The 18,828-nt window shown below is 57.8% G+C and overlaps 1 protein-coding gene across 2 annotated transcripts; it reads right to left on the bottom strand.

The window, feature by feature from the left end:
• Positions 1-23: 23 nt before the first annotated feature.
• TMEM132A (transmembrane protein 132A) lies at positions 24-17,779 on the bottom strand. Of its 2 annotated transcripts, XM_045016554.1 has the most exons (13): positions 17,558-17,778; positions 11,945-12,159; positions 11,634-11,852; positions 10,797-11,194; positions 10,327-10,476; positions 9,665-9,857; positions 9,438-9,581; positions 8,330-8,535; positions 6,544-6,823; positions 5,449-5,640; positions 4,690-4,956; positions 1,963-2,054; positions 24-605 (listed from the first exon to the last, which is right to left on the bottom strand). In XM_045016554.1, the coding sequence occupies exons 1-13, from the start codon at positions 17,649-17,651 to the stop codon at positions 416-418; spliced, it is 2,640 nt and encodes an 879-aa protein (XP_044872489.1). In that variant the 5' UTR covers positions 17,652-17,778; the 3' UTR covers positions 24-415. The 2 variants fall into 2 exon arrangements, with proteins under 2 accessions (XP_044872489.1, XP_044872488.1); XM_045016553.1 differs by lacking the exon at positions 24-605 and having other exon boundaries at positions 1,952-4,956; positions 17,558-17,779.
• Positions 17,780-18,828: the final 1,049 nt, after the last annotated feature.

Raw genomic sequence — 18,828 nt, forward strand, 5'->3', positions numbered from 1 at the left:
CAGATCTCAAAGCAAAAACATGTTCCTGTAAAAAACAATACTCCAATGAAAAGAGATTTCTGTAAACGAACAAGACTTGCACCTGGAGCCTTGCAACCCAAACACTGCGGGAGAATCTGAAACCAAATGGACTGTTATCAATGATGGGGATTGCATTTCACAGCAAGGGTCCATTTCCAGTCTATAAAGGGTTGATACGTGATGGCTGGCTGTTCTAAGCAGGTTAAAGACATGACCAGTGTGTGCCAGAGCTGCTCATGAGCACATCAGCAGAAGGTACTACAGCTGGTTAAGTGGTTAGTAAGATTATTATGAGTACTGCTGTGTGCCTCCTCACCTCACCTTCATCCAACTCAAAGACAACAGACAGCTGGAGGAACACCAGGAAACAATGAGGCAATATTGCTCAGTGGTCTCAGCGCACCAGTTGGCAAGTTTGTGGTAGGCATCCTGGCAAAGCAGAGTTTGAAAGGAGGATAATGCAGATGGTTATGACGAGTAGCAGCCTCGGAGAGAGCACAAAGGTGCTTGTTTGAAAATTGACAAGTGGGCGATTGCTGCTGGCACCACTGGCAAAGCAGCACGGGACAGAATGGACGAATGATCTATAACAGATTAATAGGGCAGTCAATTAATTGCAATTAACTCAAGCAATTAACTCAAAATAAATTAACTCAATTTAAGAAAATGTGATTCATCACAATTTTAAATCACATTGTTAAATAATAACAGAATACTCGTTTAAATTATAAATATTTTTGGATGTTTTTCTACATTTTCAAATACATTGATTTCAGTTACAACTCAGAATACAAAGTGTACAGTGCTCTTTAGATTTTTTTATCTTTTTTTACTGTGCAAATATTTTAAACAAATAGTATTTTTCAATTCACCTCATACAAGTACTGTAACGCAATCTCTTCATTGTGAAAATGCAGTTTACAAATATAGATTTTTTGTTACATAACTACACTCAAAAACAAAACAATGTAAAACTTTAGCGCCTACAAGTCCACTCAGTCTTACTTCTTGTTCAGTCAATTGTTCAAACAAGTGTGTTTACATTTATGGGAGATAATGCTTCCCTCTTCTTATTTACAGTGTCACCTGAAAATGAGAACAGAAGTTTGCATGGCATTTTTGTACTGACATTGCAAGATATTTATGTGCCAGATCTGCTAAACATTTGTATGCCCCTTCATGCTTTAGCCACTATTCCAGAGGACATGCTTCCAAGACTGACTGGACTTGTAGGCTCTGAAGTTTTACATTGTTTTATTTTTGAGTGCAGTTATGTAAAAAAATAAATAATTCTACATGTGTAAGTTGCACTTTCAAAGAGATTGCACCACAGTACTTGTAGGAGGTGAATTGAAATACAATTTATTTTATCCTTTTTACTGTGCAGATGTAATCAAAAATAATAATCTAAAGTGAGCCCTGTACACTTTGTATTCTGTGTTCAGTGGCAGCACCTTAAAGACTAACAGATTTATTTGGGCATAAGCTTTCATGGGTAAAAAACCCACTTCTTCAGATGCATGGCGTGAAAATGTATCACTCCATGCATCTAAAGAAGTGGGGTGGGATAGCTCAGTGGTTTGAGCACTGGCCTGCTTAAACCCAGGGTTGTGAGTTCAATCCTTGAGGGGGTCATTTAGGGATCTAGGGCAAAAAATCTATCTGGGGATTGGTCCTGCCTTGAGCATGGGGTTGGACTAGATGATCTCCTGAGGTCCCTTCCAACCCTGATATTCTGATTTGGAGATGCTGCCTTTGAGGTGCATGTCATCAAAGGCCTCTGCAATGGCAGGGAATTGAAGTGAGACCTGTAATATCCAGCCAATCCTGCCCACAGACCCCACCAGGAACTGAAACTGCTAGATTTCAAACAGCTCTACTTTCCACCTCACTGACAAGCCTGCTGCTTTCCCAGGGAACCTAAGGTCTCGACAATCTAACCTCTCGGCTGAGTCAAGCAGAGGGGTTACAGGAAGAGGAAGGCGAAAAGCTCCCAAGGTCTCTGCCAAGCTGAGTGAGGAGCAAATTCCTGCCTGTGAAGAGAAGTTTTCAGATCCTTATTTTACAGATGGTGATCTGGGGCACAGAGATTAAACTCCCCCCCACCTCGAACATTTATGCATAGGGTGCACAAAATTAAACATGGGCATTTGCATGAGTGGGACTTTCCCAAGGTCAATGCTGGAGCAAGACACCTCTTCTGCAGGCTCAGCAAGGGAGCCATGCGGTTGCTTTCCTTAGCAATGGAAAATCTAATTCTAATCAGATGGTCTGTGGGCCGGGCTGTCAAACAGGCTGAAGCTGCTGGCAGTGGGGAGGGCAGGCTGGGACAGCAGGGAGAGGGGAGCCCTGCTGCCTGGCTCAGGCCCCAAGGGAAACTTTCCCTTTTAGATAAGGCTGCTCTTAAGAGGCCCGTTCTCACCATGCGGCTGTGTGGGGTATGAATCAAGTGCACATATGTTCCTGCTGACCTCACACGCAGCATGTTACTCTTCATGGAGACATCTCTTTGAGCCTCCAGCACGGGGCTGGCGTTAAGCCACTGTCATGCTCCCTGTATTCTTGGGCTGTGCCTGGCCCTGGGATAGGTTAGAGCAGCCCCAGGGCTGCTCTGATTCATGAGCTGCTTCCTGTGGCAAGCAGGTAACAGCCACAGTGAATGCAATTCAGCTACGCCCACGATCCACCTCATTTACTGGGGGCTGGTAGCTAGGCCCTTCTCCCAATTCTTTACCAGCTGGGAAGGCCCCTCAGTGCAGGGGGGGTATTCTCAAGGGGCCATCCCCCATTCCCCTCTACAGTCCAGTGGAAGAATGGCCTACGGTGGCAGATGGGGCCTGAGAATGAGGCCGAGTGACTGGAGAAGTTCGATAGCAGAGGGAGCCTGCAGCTGCTCATCTCCTCCTTCCACCCAGGGGGTGCTCTGAGTATAAAGGCAGGGAAGGATGGAAAGGTTCCCCCTGCCCCATCCGCACAGGGGCTGGGTATTTGTTTTTAAATACTTTATTTTTGTAACAACATAAGAATTAAAAATCTTCCATAAATAAAGGACCTGTCATGGCAGCCTCCTGACGCTACAGGTATAAAATGCCAGAGATCGTACAAAACGAACGCAGGGCCGGGGTGAAGGGGGCCGGATGGCACCCCCGTGGAGGGGGCCCACCCTTGCAAGATGGGCGGGGGGGGGGGGAGAATATCCCGAGGGTCAGACCACAGGAAGGACATTCGCCATGAAAACCATCACAATCAACACAACATTGCAATGAGAGCCAAAGCAAAATGGGAATCCGGCACTGGCTTGCCCCTTGGTGGGTTGGAGACCAGTGGGGAAAGCACCCCCAGAACCTGTGCGATAACCAGGATGCCTGGGTTCCAAATCCAGGAGGTCAAACTCCCTCCAGTGAGAGGGAAAGAGGGGCCTCAGCTGGGATCAAGGTAGCAACGGAGGGGGCCCAGGCTGGATCTCCGGGACAGAGACAGAGTCACTATAGAACGCAGCCCTGTGTCCCAGTGATCCAAGGGCGTACGACTCGTCCCTAGTGGGTAGAGCCCTGACCCCTGGCAGCAACACCAGGGGGCAGTGCTCTCCTCCGAACACTGACTGGGAGGGAGCAGGTTTGGGCAGAGAATGCCCAGTGGATCCCAGTGCAGATCCCTGGGAAGGTGGCCAATGGGAGCGGGGGCTGGTCCCTTACTGCTTTGCCCTGCACGGTATCAGTGGGGTGCGGGGGGCCGAGGTCAGGAGCTGCCTCGGATCCTCTCCATGTAGCTCCTCAGCTCGTCAGGGTCCCGCAGCCCCATGTCCTCGCAGACCCAGCGGATGTCGTCCTCGCTGGCCACCAGGATGGACTGAATGGTGGGGGCGGAGGAGGGCGGGGGAGACGCGGCGCCCTCAGGGGCCCGGGGCGAGGCAAAGGTCACAAACTCCACCCGCTTACGCCTGCCCCCCGGTGCAGCCACCTCTTTCCGGGACAAGGTGCTGGAGGGGGCCGGGCTCCCCAGAACCGCAGGGAGGAAAGCGCTGGTGGAGACCCCCCCGTCAGGCCCCGTGACCTCAGGGGCCCCAGCCTCCCCTCTACCTCCCTCCGTGCCCGGGGGAGTCCCGCAGCAGCAGCAGCCACCATCTTTGGCAGCGGTGGAGGGGTCGGGGGTGGGATTGGGGCTGAGCTCTTGGTGCTGGCTGCAGCGATCCAGCTGGCGGCTCAGCTCCTCCTGGTCGGTGCCCAGCCACACCCAGTTGTGGGGCTGCTGGGTGGAGGGGGCCGGGCCCGGCCCGGCATCAGGGGGCTCCTTGCGCTGATAGCGCAGCACAAAGACAATGCAGTTGACGAGGAAGATGAAGATGGCCAGGCAGAAGACGCCCAGGAGAACATACATCCCGATCTCCAGGTCTGTCACCCGCTCGGGGGCCTTCACCATCTCATCCTCCTCCTCCTCCCCAGGCCCGTCATCCTCGGAAGAGGTGCCGCCCTGGGGCCCCTCAAACTTGGTCAGGTCGGGTCCCACCCCGGCTGGGGCCCATTTCTGGGGCCCCACCATGGGCTCCGTAGCTGCTGCTGTCACCGCCTCCCCCGACATGGCCCCCTCGGCCCGCTGGAAGGGGGACTCCGGGCGGGGATCGCGGGGCCGTGAGCCACCAGGGGTTGGGAGCCGCCGGCTGACGCCCACCTCCAGCCAGGTGGTGCCAGCAGCCAGCGGTGCCCGGTGCTTGCCTTTGCGGCAGGAGTCCGCGGTGTGCAGGCCCAGCTGCAGGAGGGGCCCCTGGCCCGGCCCCTCGGCCACGATCAGCGGGCGAGCTAGCTCCTCGTCTGGCCGCACCCAGGCCACGCCAGGGTCCAGGGAGGAGACGGAGAGCGCCACGTCCCGCCAGCCATAGAGCTCCACGGGGGCCAGCGTGTGGTCAGTGAATGCCAGCCAGACACTGAGTGCGGCTTCCTGGAGGGGGGATCAGGCAACAGGCGTGTAGTGTTGGGGGAGAGGGACGACACACAGACGGGCAGGGGGTGGGGGCAAACAGAAGGTGTGAGAAGAGAGACACCCGTGAGCCCTGCGCTGCTGCCCTCCCCCGCTTTGTGTGGGGGCCAGAGCTGCACCAGGCCCCACTCCACAACTCCCCACAGCAACATGCACTTGACTCCCTCCTCCCACCCCTGGTGCAGCAGGGAGAGACTCTGTGCAAGGCCCAACCCCACGGGTTCTAGGGCCCTGCCGAACGCTGGGGTCCCCGCCCTCACCTGCCACCAGAGAGGTCTGGATCTCATGTCAAGGCCCAGCACTGGAAGGGCAGAAGCTGCAGCTTTAAAGGGCCAATACGGCCAAGCTCGCTAAGCCCCAGGGGCCTGGGACATCTCTAGGAATCACCCGGCTACACCCCATGTCCCCAGCCCTGCGCTCTGCCTCCCAGGCCTCACGGAGCTCCCCTCTCACCTGCTTTGGGGAGTGCAGGGCTGAGAGTGCCTGGCAGGTGGCGGTGAGGACGTCGGGGTGTCCCGGCTCTGTGCTCAGCGCCAGCGAGAGGCCTGACACCAGCTGGGCCTGCAGCTCCGACACGGCCACCTTCTCGTCCGACACCACCAGGGTCTGCTCGCCCAGGATGGAGTCTGAGACGGGGGAGCGCACCTGCACCGGGGAGAGAGTTGGGGACACAGGCACTTGCCCAGAGCCTCCCTCCATGTCCCACGCTTCCCTCTGTCCCCCCCAGCCTCCACACTCCCCCCCCATGTTCCTCATCTCCCATGCTTCCCCCGTGCTCCCCAGTCCGCCCATGTCACCCATCTCCTACGCTTCCCTCTCCCCCAGCCACCCCGCATCTCCCACACTTTCCCCTCCCCCCAGTCTCCACACTCCTCCCCTTGTCCCCCATCTCACATGCTTCCCCTTTGCCCCCCAGCCTTTCCCCCATGTCGCCCATCTCCCACACTCCTCCCCAGCCAACCCCCATCTCCACGCTTCTCCCTGTGCCCCCCCAGCCTCCACACTCCCCCCCATGTTCCCCATCTCCCACGCTTCCCCCTGTGCCCCCCAGTCCGCCCATGTCACCCATCTCCTACACTTCCCCCTCCCCCAACCACCCCCATCTCCCACACTTTCCCGTCCCCCGCAGCCTCCACACTCCCCATGTCCCCCATCTCACACGCTTCCCCCTGTGCCCCCAGCCTTCCCCCCATGTCACCCATCTCCCATGCTTCTCCCTCCTCCCCATCTCCCATGCATCCCCCGTGCCATCCCAGCCCCCACACTCCTCTTGTACCCTCATCTTCCATGCATCCTCCTGTGCCCCCCCAGCCTCCTCCCATCTCCCACGCTTTCCCCTCCCCCCAGCCACCTCCACACCCATCCTCTGTGCCTCCCCCTCAACCTCCCTGGTCCCCTACTCCATCCCTCTGCTCAGCTGTCCCCCCACACCATTCCCTGCTACTACATGCATCCCCCAGCTCACCCCACCCCAACCCCCATGCCCCTCCCCCTGCTCACCCTCCTGGCTTCCACCTCCCAGGCACCCCCCAGTACCCCAGCCCCTACCTCCACTGACGTCACTCCCGGCTCGTGGCCAATCACCACGCTCCCGCCCTCCAGCGTGGCCACACGGGGGTCCTGCACCTTGGCTTGCCCACCCACTAGGTGGGAAACATCCAGGAGCCAGTCGGGGCTTGGCATGTAGGTCAGGTGCCGTCCACCGTCCAGTGGGTGAGCCACAAAGTGCGCCAGGAAGCGGACGCCGGCACGCTGGTACTGGAGCCGGCAGCCACGAGCTCGCCTCTCCGCCTCTTCCCCAGCCTCCTCGGGCTCCGCCAGGCCACTGCTTGCAGAGGAGGGCGCCACGGTCTCAGCAGGGAACGCCCAGGCATGGGGCTCTAACCCCATGTGGTGCATGCAGCCAAGAGCCATCCCATCCTGGTGCTATGGCCTCCAGGACTCCGCCCTGCCAGCCTCTGCACTGACACGGAGAGCCTGTCCTCTGTTCATTTGCCCCATCAGAGACACTGGGACCCCCAATCTGGCCTCTGCCCCATCAGAGACTCTGGGACTCCCTGTTATGAAATGGGAATTTTTTGTATGAAGACTGGGTTTGCCTCAATTTTTGCCGTGTTACCTAGGGAGTGGAAAAGGGCTGTTTGCTCTCAGGGCAGGTGAAGAGACGTAAATATGGGTGTCACCTAGCTGTCTTGATCTTGGTCCCCATATCAGTGGAGCCTCTGATGGTATGCTCACACTGCAGTCAGACGCCCGTGTCTGGCCCATGCCAGCTGACTCGGGTTTGCGGGGCTGTTTAATTGCAGCGTGGACGGTTGGGCTCAGGCTGCAGCCCGGGCTCTGGGACTCTCCCACCTCGTAGGGTCCTAGCGCCCAGCCGAAGGAGGCCAGATGGACGAGACACAGAGCTTGAACCCTGGGGGTCACTACAGCTTAGCTGGGCTACCCAGAATGGACGCTGCTTTAACCTTCATTCCTCTGTGCTAACCTAAGGCCTTCCTATGCTGCATTCTCACTGACTAATAAACCCAGCTGTTCTGACAACACCGTCTGGTGTCACAGCAAATGCGGGGTGAGGTGCATTAATCCCTGAAGGTGGACAAGTCTCTGCCAGGAGTCTGTCTGTGTGGGACTCGCTGAACAGAGCTCACCGTGAAGCAGGAGTGCGGAAAGCCCAGAGGTTCAGTCTGAGGAGGCGTGTGGCTTGCCCTGGAGGAAAAGCGAGACCCCTCGGGGGTCTGGCCCACTGAGGGGTTCCTCCTAGAGACTGTTCCAAAGCTGACGCATAGCACTGATCCTGTGGATCTGTGACACCCCTCCGCTGGCCACTGCCCCATCAGAGAGTCTAGGTCCCCCTTCCCCATCACAGAGACTCCAGCTCCTCCCCTCCAGCGTCTGGCCCCCCACCTCCACAACTGCCTGTGCCCCAAGTGCAGAACCTTTCACTCAACCAGCCACTAGAGACTCTGGGCTCCTCACTCTACCGACCTGCCTGCTCCAACGGGACGTCTCCCCTGGGCCCTCTCTCCGTTATAGTCCCATCACTGTGGCATCTGAGCTGCCCCAAAGCATACACTGGAGTCTGGACATGGCCCCGGTGCCAGCCCTGCCTGCTTCCTTCATGCACCCAGCTCCCGGCGCTAGCCCCCACCTCCCCATCTCCAACACATCCTTCCCATGCACCAGGCCCCAGTGCCCTCTCTGCCTGCCAGGCCCTGCCCACCCTCCCACTGGACAGGCCCTGGCATCCTCCCAACACACCATGCCCTGGCACTCTGCCTGCCCACCCAGCAGCCCCGATCCCTGCTCCAGGGAGGAAGCCAGAGGGACTGACCTGTCTGGAGCGGCGCCGGGCACCCTCCAGCCGCGCACCTGCTCCAGTGTGGTGTCGGTCAGCTCGACGCGCAGTGGCAGCAGCGGCACCCAGACGGTGAAGAGCAGCGAGGCATGGAGCCGGCGGAACCAGAAATCCACCCGTGCCCCACGGGCGCCCCGGCTCTCCTTGCCCCCCACGTAGACGGAGTCGCACGCGTCCGTCACCTGGGGGCCAGGAGGGCGTGAAGGACAGCACATGTGGACAAATGTCCAGACACCTTCACCCTTGTCCCACCCCCCAAGCCTGCCACTCGGGATACTCCATGGACCCAGGGAAAGGGTGTGGTGAGTAGCTTGAAAAGAGGAAACAGAGTAGAAGGGAACCAGTGCCCCCTGGCTACTGAGTGAGAGGCAGTGAAGATGGGGACCAAATAGGGGCTGAACCCCAAGTGGTAGGAGGGGACCAAGGATATGTGGCTATGGAGCCAGAGGTGGAGCCATTGGCGATGGGGGGGCGGGGGTGGGTCGCACAGGAGGTGGATGTCAGAGATGTTGAGTTGTGGAATGGGGGTGAGGGGAACCGGGGTCGGGGGGGGGAAGAGCCTGAAGGGGGAATAGTGGGGAAGCCCAGACCTTCCAGATGGAAGAGGAGGTCCCAGTACCGTCCCACTGGCTGACTGGGCTGAACTATGACCTGAGGAGTGGTCACACCGGATCTGCTCCCATGTAAACTCTGCTCCTGCCCCAGCCTGAGGGGTCAGAGGAGACTTGGCATTGCAGAGGGTAAGGACAGGGGTGATGCTGAAGGAGGGCACCTGAGAATGGTGAGAGGGGAGATGGTGTCTCAGAGGGCGAGGACAGGGGTTGATGGCCCAGGAGGGCATCTGAGGGTGGTGAGAGGGGAGCTGGCATCTCTGAGGGTAAGGACGGGGGTGACGCTGCAGGAGGGCACCTGAGGGTGGTGGTGGGGGAGTTGGTGTCTCAGAGGGCAGAGCTAGGGGATGATGCTCTGGGAGGCATCTGACAGTGAGAGGGGAGAAATCTGGGTCTCAGAGGGCCAGGATGGGGGATGATGGCCCTGGAGGGCACCTCTCTGTGGGTCAGTGGGTGGTTCGTTTGTTTCTCACCTTCAGGACCTGTTTGTTGGCAGACTCACACCCCATCTGCTCGGTGACCTCGAACACAGCTCCCCCCATCTCCACAGCAACCAGCTTCACCGGCACCGCCTGGGGGATCCCTGTCAGCGGGGCTGTGTTCACGATCTCTTGCTCCTGGGGAAACCAAGAGGGGACACAGATTGAGACCCTGCCTCTGGGGAGCTGCCCGGTGCAGGGACAGAACTGCAAGACCTTACCTTCACCAGCGGGACCAGCGCCCGGACGTCACGTTCCGACACCTGGATCTCCCACACCATCTTGTCCTTCTCGGCTTCAGGGTCCTGGCCAGGGTACTCCACCTGCCAGGTGACAGGGCGCGTGGAGGCCAGGCCGCTTGTGCCGTTCTCCACCGCCAAATCCAGGTAGAGGAACTCGGGGAAATCCGCTGCCCTAGATGGAGGCAGGAGGGAGCCAGGGGGCAGTGAAGCAGAGGACGGATACAGCACCCACAGGGGCTGTGGCATCTCACCCCTGCTCCACTGCGAACCATGCAAATTCCACCTCCAAGCACAACTGGGAGGTGACCAGAGAGAGGAACCATCCTGTTCAGTGGCCCATGGCTCCCTCCCTCCAATCTGATTGTTCAATATGTGGGGGAGTAGCAACAGCCATCCCATCCCCAGGCCAATGGCATCAGACCTACAGTCTGATTGGCTGGGTCCTGGGAGAACAGCTACATCATCACTGCTCTCCTGAGTCACATGGCCTCCGGTCCCCACTGGCTGATGCCCAGGAGAATACAGGTATCAGCCCAGCGCCCGCAGGAGTCACATGGTTCCCTACATCCTGCCCAATTGGCTGATGCCCCAGAGAATAAGCGTGTCAGCCCTATCCCATCCAGGAGTCAAGTGGTTTCTACCTCCAGTCCAACTGGCCAGCATCCAGCCGGCGACAAGTGACCAGAGCGGTGTGATGCTTGGAGCCCTTGAACTTGTCCAGCTTGGCCGTCCAGGCCTCGGGGACGGCGGGACGGGCAGCTAGGACCTGCAGCCCCTTCTTCACCTTGATCCTGAAAGAAGCACGGCTCAGAATCAGAGCATGGACTCCAGAGGAGACGTCATCCAAAGCAGAGAGCCTCTGAACCCAAGAGAGTCCTTGGCTGGTTTCCTGGGACCCCCTGAATCTCACCTGAGGGTCAGCAGCTTGGAGTAAGGTCCCTGTGTCTCAGGGTGGATCCCTGGGTCCCCTTGGATATAACCTGAGGGTCAGCAGGTTGGGGTAGAGTTCCCCATGTCTCAGAATGGGCCCCTGGATCTCACCTGAGGGTCAGCAGATCAGGGTAGGGTTCCTGTGCCTCAGGCTGTGTCTCTGGTTCCCCCTGGATCTCACCTCAGGGTCAGCAGGTCGGCGGTGAAGTTCTGCTGGAGAATCAGGGTGGCCGTGAAGAGCTGCCCTGGCCGCAGTGCCATGTCGGGGACCCGGATGAGCACGTTGTCATCCAGCCGCACTTCCTGACGCCGAGGCGGATCCGTGGCTCGCAGCTCCACAGCGCCAACATAGTGCAGTCTCTCCTTGGTACCCTCAGCGCCCGGCCGGGGCCTCTCCCGGGGCCCCGCATGGCTACACTCTGCAGACGTTTCCCCAGTTCCCAGGCTGTAGTACAGCTCGGCTCGCTCAGGGGGCTGGGCGGGCTCCGCAGCTCTGCGACGGCTGTGTGAGGAGGGGTGTGTGGCAGAGAACCAGCGTGGGGGGAACTCCAGCTCCACCACGCACACTCCCAGGGGTGCCTAAGTAGGAAGAGCAGGGAGCGGGCTCAGAGAGAATGGGCCTAGCCCCAACTTCATTGACCTCCCACCTCTAGGATGGGCCCTGAAGTCTCCATCACCCACCACAGGGGGAAATCAACTCCTGCAGCCCGACCAACACTGCATTGCTGTCCCCACCCAGTACAGAGCACCCCTCTTTCCCCCAGTCCAAGATCACTTACACCTCCAAGCTTACCCCCTGGAGAAGAGCTAGCCTTGTCCCAGGGAGCCCCTCAACCCCAGCTGCCCCTGCAGCCTTGGTATGGGGGACACGCAACCTTCATCTTCTCCATGGCAACCCCTGACACACCAGAATCTGGTGCTAGGAAGGGGCACTGGCCCCACCCCTCCTCCAAGCATGTCTGGGTGCTGGGCCCTCCATCTCCTGGGAGGGCAGGTGGGGGTGGGGTCACGTACTGACCTGGAGGCGACAGGCTCCATGCACAGCCCACGTCTGGTGGAAAGCATGCAGGGAGACGCAGGGCAGGTTGTGCCGTCCCGGCAGCCAGTCCTGCCCCTTGAGGTGGAAGAGGACCCTGGCATACGGCTCAGCTGGAGAAACTGTGCCCTCAATGGACACGGCTCGGATGTCCCAGGCCGCGGAGCCGTACCTGTGGTGGGGATCGGCTGCCGGCACCGCCTAGAGAGAGAGACACAGGTTGAGACCAGGAGAGGTGGGTCAGACGGGACCGAGAGCCCAGAGCGGAGGCACCACTGGATGGGCAGGGTTACCTGTTGGGCAGTGAAGGGCAGGTAGGTGGCTTGGACAAGAGGCTTTGCCATGGGCTGGCGATGGAGGAGGAGGTAAGTCTCAGAGCGGGAGCCCAGGGAAGCATTTCCCGGCAGGTACCGATCCACCCGCTGCAGCCGGAAATGGTCTGGAATGTCCAACACCTTGAGTTCGGCTGGCAGGTACACGAGGTCGGGGGGGTCCGATTCTCCGCTCACTGCGAGGAGAAGAAAAACCAGGTCTGCTGCCAGTAGTCAGGTGTCCTCTACCCCACACACTTACCAGGGCACGTGTCCTCCCCCACACCCAACCCCTCCTGAGAGGAGGAGATGCCAGTACAGGATGTCAGCTGGAGTGGAGTGTCACTGTTCCTAAGCTATTCAAGGGGGTGGATCAAGCCTGCCCCCATTGGAGAAAAGGGAGCTAAATTGTTTGTATTACAGCAGCATCTAGAGGTTCCGGCTGAGATCAGGGCCCCATTGTGCCAGGCGCTGCCCAGACACACAGTAAGAGACAGGCCCTGCCCCAGATGAGATCAGGGCCCCGTTGTGCCAGGTGCTGCACAGACACACAGTGAGAGACAGGCCCTGCCCCAGCTGAGATCAGGGCCCCATAGTGCCAGGCGCTGCCTAGACACACAGTGATAAAGGCCGAACCACAAAGAGTTCACAGTCTACATAAAATTATTATTACTCACATTTTACAGGTGGGAAACTGAGGCACCAATTTTTTTTAAGTGACTCCCCAGGGAGTCTGTGGCACAAGTGGGGTTTGAACCCAGACCTCCAGAGTCTCTGTCCAGTGCTTTACTCAAAAGACCAGCCTTTCTCACAACCAAGGCTCAAAAAAGAAAAGGGGGGGGCGGGAGCACACAAAAACAACCCAAAAATCTGACAGGGATAGTACTTGGTCCTGTTAGTGATGGCAGGGGGCTGGACTCAATGACCTTTCAAGGTCCCTTCCAGTTCTATGAGATAGGTATATCACCATATATTTATTGATTTAGTTGGGAATTGGTCCTGCTCTGAGCAGGGGGTTAGACTAGATACCTCCTGAGGTCCCTTCCAACCCTGATATTCTGTGATTCTCTGATGCAGATCAGACAGGATGAGAACAATGGGCCCTTCTGGAGGTACAGTCTGGGTGAAATCCTGGCTTCACTGAAGTCAGTGGAAAATTTGACATGGGCTTCAGCAGGGTCAGGATTTCACCCTTTGAATCTAAGCAAACCTTTGGCAAGTCACTTATGGCCAGATTGTTGCTGAGCCGTAGACAAAGCTTATGTTCAATCTGCCAGAGTTCAGCTCTCATTCAGCATCCAAATCAGAGTTGGGTTATCAAAAGTGCTCAGCAGAGGGTTGAGCTCTTGAAAACACTGGCCTAAGCAACCTGTTCCTCAGTTCTCCATTTGGCAAATGCTTCCCCCCTGGCCTTTGTCTATTGAGCTTGCTAGCTCTGCCAGGCAGGGACTGTCTCCTCCGTGAACAGGTGCAGCACCTAGCACAACGGAGTCCCACTATCTCCATTGCGGGGAGTAGGTGCAATTGTAATACGAACAGGCTTGTGCTTGCTTGCTTCTTTGTGATGTACAGAGCCAGATGTTGTTTCCCCAGGATTTCCACAGACACTTGGAGATTCAGTGGGACTTTGACACGACAAGAGGCAGGAGGGCCAAAGGTGAGTGACTGAGAGAGGAAGGGGCCATTAGCCTGACTGTTAATCACGTGCTGGTCTTTGCTTCTGCTAACATGTGAACTTAGTGGGTTCAAAAACATCTCTATGAAACCTAAGCACACCAATGCCACAACTGAACACACAACGACATGCCAGTCGAGTGCAGCTGATTCATTTTTTCTTTTTATAAAAAAGAAAAAAAAAAGATTCCCTCACCACAAAAAAAACCCTCTAACCCCACAAAAATTATGAAATTCTTTCAGATTTTTCACCCACTGGGTTTCCGATAACAAAAAGGGTCAATACCATTTTCAATAAAAAAAAACACCAATTCCCCCCCCCCGCATAATTAAAAAACAATAGAAAACCGATTCCAACATGGTTTGCAAAAATGGTTATTTTATTCTTCACCCAGCCCTAGAGTTGACACAGTTTGTCAAAGAAGAGCCAATACGTTGATGAAAATGGAACCAGCCATTTGGGAGATCTCAGAAATCAGTTGATTTCAACGTTTTTAAGAGTCTTGGGCGAGCTGGTAACTTTACTCTAGAATTTCCCTGCCTCTCAGACAGCAGTTCAGAAAATAATAACCCAATCTGCTCCGACCGCAGAAATGGGGTGATCTTTACTTAACAACCGCAACTCAATGTTAGCACCATCTCAACCTGCAAATAGGCTGCAGAGGGGGTCACTGCATGGAGCTTGAAAGCCACTTCCCCTACTTGGCCAGGATTATCAGGAATGTCGCCTGGGCTAGCGGCTTTCAGCTTGCACAGGAGCCATTTTCCAAAATGAGGAGTCTTTAGCCCTCAAAGGAGACTCTGGAGTTGACTCGCACGGCACCAACGCTGTAATGTCTGCCTGAGTCTGCAGAGACACAACTGCAGTGCTGAGCCCAGTGTGGAGAGAGGAGGGATGGCTACTAGAAAAGTGCGGGGGAGGTTGAGGGGCGAGGCTGCCATTGTTAAGGGGAAGGGGCTTTGAGTGTGAGGGCCACAACCCCCACCTCCTGAAGAAGGAGTGTGTGTGTGTGGGGGGGGGGGTAGCTGTCCAGCAGACATGTTTGTGTGTGCAGGGGGCTCCCACGATGCTATCCCACAAGCCCTGAAGAAGTCTCCTGCCATCTCAGCAGAGGATTCTGGGACCGTGCCCCCATTGTCCTGCCAGCCCAGTGTGGGGACCTCCCCCTGCCCCCAACCCGCTGCTTAATGGGTTCTCGGCCTTCCCTGAAGACTCCTCAACTGGGGTGCCAGGCTGGGGGCCCAGTCACCGCCTCCCTGCTCCTTGTTGTGTGATGGCCTGGGGTTTGGTCCAGGAAGGGGGAAGCCTCAGCCCCATGATGTTCCAGCAGAAGGTGCTGTGTGTAGAGCCAGCATAATCCAATTAACTGGGAGGAAAGAGGCTGCCTGGCACTGATTGGTGTGAAGTGTATGGCGGAGGGGGGACTCAGAGTCTGTCCCTTTGGACCCAGCAGTGAGGCAACCCCACCAGCAGGAGGGGCTGCGGCTCAAGGCCCTGATATATTTTGGCCTAGGTCCGTGTCTCAAGCCATGCTGCTATGTACATTAGCCCACGGGCAGGTGTGTGGTGCAAGTTCCCCATCTGTGCCCGATCTACAGAGGATTTGCATCTGTTACAGCCCCAGGGGTAGCAGCTCCTGCTTTTTAGCTCTGGAGGTCCCAGGTTCAATCCCCAGTGTCACCCAAGATCAGAGCAGGGGCCTAAACACTACACAATTGCTTAAGGCCCCAAGCAGCTCAAGGGGGACCCCATTAATTATTAGTATGTGCTGGGAAGGGGCAAAAATATTCCTGTTTAGGGCTCTAATGGGCTAGCCTCAGCACTGGCCAAGATGGTACCCGTGACAGACCGTGGGAGTGGGGAAGCCACACATATGGGGTAAGACGCTCTATGACGGTTCTTCCAGACAAGCCAGCTCCTTCCACACAGAGGGGTGGAAATCACCAAACCTTCCTCCCCAGCATGTCCAGGGCTATGAACCCCTCCCCACCCCCATCAGCCAGCCCATTAAATGCTGCTTTCCCCGCTGCAGTGATCCCTTATCACGCCTGCCCCAGTCCCTGTCCCCCAGTGAGGGAGCAGGTGGCTGAGAGATACTGTGACACCCCCTCTACCCTCCAGGTCTCTACATCCCAAGATCCAGGGGGTGGGAGTTGGGGGGAAGAAACAGGTGGGTTCTTCACAAGCCTGGTATCTGCCTCCCACAGGCAGTGACCTCTGCCATCTCCCCTCCCCCTGCTTGGTTGGCCAGCTAATTACATTGCACTCTCATCTATTTCCCCTCATCATCCTGACAGCTCCAGCCTAGCTCCCTGCCTCTCATATCGCCCCCTCTCCTGCTGTGGGACTGGCTCCCTGCCTTCCTTCCCAGTGCCCTCTCAAAACCCTCCTGCTCAGCCCAGGGACCCTTCTCTCCCATATGGCCCAAGCCTTTCCCCGTTTGTCCCCACCGAGGTCAGGATTCACCATGAAACGTCACAGTCCCACCACAGGCACCAGCCCAATGGAAACCGCCCCCCCCCAGAGATAGCTTGCTCTGAACCACAGCTCTGGTGGTGCCTGGGGATTCCAGAAGCTCCCCATTGCGTGTGGGACCTGAAGGACCCAGGAATGGACCCAGATGGGGAAACTGACACACTTGCTCCATCAGGTCCAACCCATCCCATCCCAACATGTGGGGCCACCAAGCCCTGCACAGTTCTGCTCCCATTGCACCTAGAGCACTGGGGGCTAAACATCTCAGAGCAGGAAAGAGTTTGGGGGGAGGTGGCAGAAAGAATGGGTGGGGGCAGGAGGGAGTGACTAGAGGTGAGAACAGTCAGCATACCCAGGAGGGAGAAGGCCCCTTCAGGCTAACAGACAGCGGCAGAGACAGAAGGGGTAAGGACTGGTACAGCTGGGAGCGTTTGCTAACAGAGATGCTTTAGCCTGGGGAGCAGCTTCCCAAGGGGTGGGGGTCAGCCCCATGGCTTGAGACCTTCACAGCTAGACTGCCCTGGGGAGTGCCTGCGAGGGCCCGACCTGCCCTGCCCTCAGAGCTAGCTGCATCAGAAGCATTGCACACCCCAGGGAAGATTGATTGGCCTCTTTCTAGAGGGAATCCTGCTGTCCGGTGAGCTCCAGCCTGGGCTGTGTCCTGAGCAGGGGACCCAGGGAGGTGCGGATACCACGGCTCAGGAACTGATCAGAGGAGCTGGGGAGAGCTCTGGGGACCTTGTTAGCTCCTGAGGAGGGCCTGGGGTTCCACCAGGATCAGACCCTAAAGGGGATGTGAGGAAGCCCCTGGGGACCTGAGAGGAAAGACAAGGGCCCTGCTGGCTCTGGACCACAGGGGGTGGGGGAAACCACAGGGGTGGGATGTTGGCTCTTATGGATATTAGGAGAGGGCACAAGTTCTGTGGGGTCCAAAGGGGCTCAGAGCCAGGGCCCAGGGGCAGAAGTTGCCACTAGATCCCCTGGTGGGCGGGGAGGTACATGAGTCCTGCAGGATCCAATGGGGCTCAGAGCTGGATCATTGGGTCAGGGTACACATTGGATCCCGGGGGCGGGGGAGCACATGGGTCCAGTGGGGCTCAGAGCCAGGTACTGGGGCAGGGGTCCCCACTGGATCCGATCGGGGGTGTTGCACGGGTCCTATGGGGCTCAGAACTGGGTCACTGGGACAGGGGTCCCCACTGGGGGTGGGGGGCTCACGGGTCCAATGGGGCTTAGTCAGACCTAGGTGATTGGGTCCGGGGCCGCACAGGTCTTATGTGGCTCAGAGCCGGGTCATTAGGACTGGGGTCCCCGCTGGATCCCCCCGGAGGGCGCACGGCTCCTGCGGGGTCTGACGGGCCGGGGGAAGCCCGGGGGTCCCAGCGGCGCTGCCGGGGTGTCCGTGGGGCGCCGAGCGAGGGCGCGCCCCGAGCTCCCGCACTCACCTCTCGCCGTCTCCAGGGCCAGCAGCGCGGCCAGCAGGACAAGGCAGCCGCGGCCGGAGCCCGGGGGGACCATCCCTGCCCGTCCCGGGGCCATGGGGCTGGCGCGGGGCTCAGATCCCCCCGCCCGTGCCCTGCGCCCGCAACATGCCCCGGCCCCCGAGCGCCGCACCAGCTCTGCCCGTGCGCCCCTGCCGCGCCTCCGTCTGCAGCCGGCAGCTCGGGGCTGCTGCTCCCAGACAATAGAGGGATGGGGAGGGAGGGAGCACATGGGCTGCTCGCCTGCCGCCACGGCCGGGTCCTAAACCCGTCTCTTCCCAGCCGGCATCCTAGCACCGCCCCCGGTACAGCGCCCAGCACAGAACGGGGCCTGGGAAAGCGGGTACGGTAATGCGAATCCCAGAGTAACAGCAACATGCGGTGCCTAGGGTGGAGCCAGAGTCAGGAAGGAAGGAGCCAGAGAGGGAGAGAAAGAGGCCGAGAAGGAAGGAACAACACAGGGAGCAATAGAGGGGGACTGAGGATGAGGGAGAGAGCGAGGGAGGGTGATAATGGCAGGAAATGAACAAGAGAAGGTGTGAGGGAGGGGAGGAGTGAGAAGCTATGGAAAGAGGGAGAGACAAATGGAATGACAGCGAGCGCTGGAGACGGCTGAGCGAGGGGCAGAAGGAGCCAAGGATGGACAGAGCAAGGCAGTGAGGGGGGAAGGGACAGGGTGTGTGAGCTGGAGGCAGGATTGGTGCTTCCCTATGCATGGGAGATTGGAAGCTGCTTGGGGCAGGGGCTGGCTCCCTCGCTGTGCGTACAGAGCCTGGCGCCATGGCTCCTGGAACACCGACTGGGGCTTGGGCTCCAGTATCATACAGGCTATAACAGGGACGGGACAGAACAAGGGAGCAACAGGAGAGAAAGTACAAAGGAGAGAGAAAGTGAGCAGGAGAGCAAAACAGGCAGAAGGAGAGAGCAAAAGAGAGCAAGAGGCGGCAAGGAAGAGTGGTAGGAGACAGAGCGAGGGAAGGTGAAAGGTGGATGGCCAGAGAACCACAGGGACAGACAGGTAGACAGTGAGAGATCCACAGGAAGGGACAGTCAGGCAGACAGCAAGGGAGCCGCAGGGACAGATTGGAAATGCAGCCTTGCGTCTGCCTGCCTATTAGGCACAGTAGGCACGTGCCTAGGGGCACCAGCATTCTAGGGGTGCCTTATCTCTCTCAAACTGTGTGTAACACGAAGATCAGCAGGGGGGTGGGGGCACTGAAGATGTCAATCCAGCC

The sequence above is a fragment of the Mauremys mutica genome, chromosome 4 (assembly GCF_020497125.1).
Source record: "Mauremys mutica isolate MM-2020 ecotype Southern chromosome 4, ASM2049712v1, whole genome shotgun sequence".
NCBI classification, from domain to species: domain Eukaryota; kingdom Metazoa; phylum Chordata; order Testudines; family Geoemydidae; genus Mauremys; species Mauremys mutica.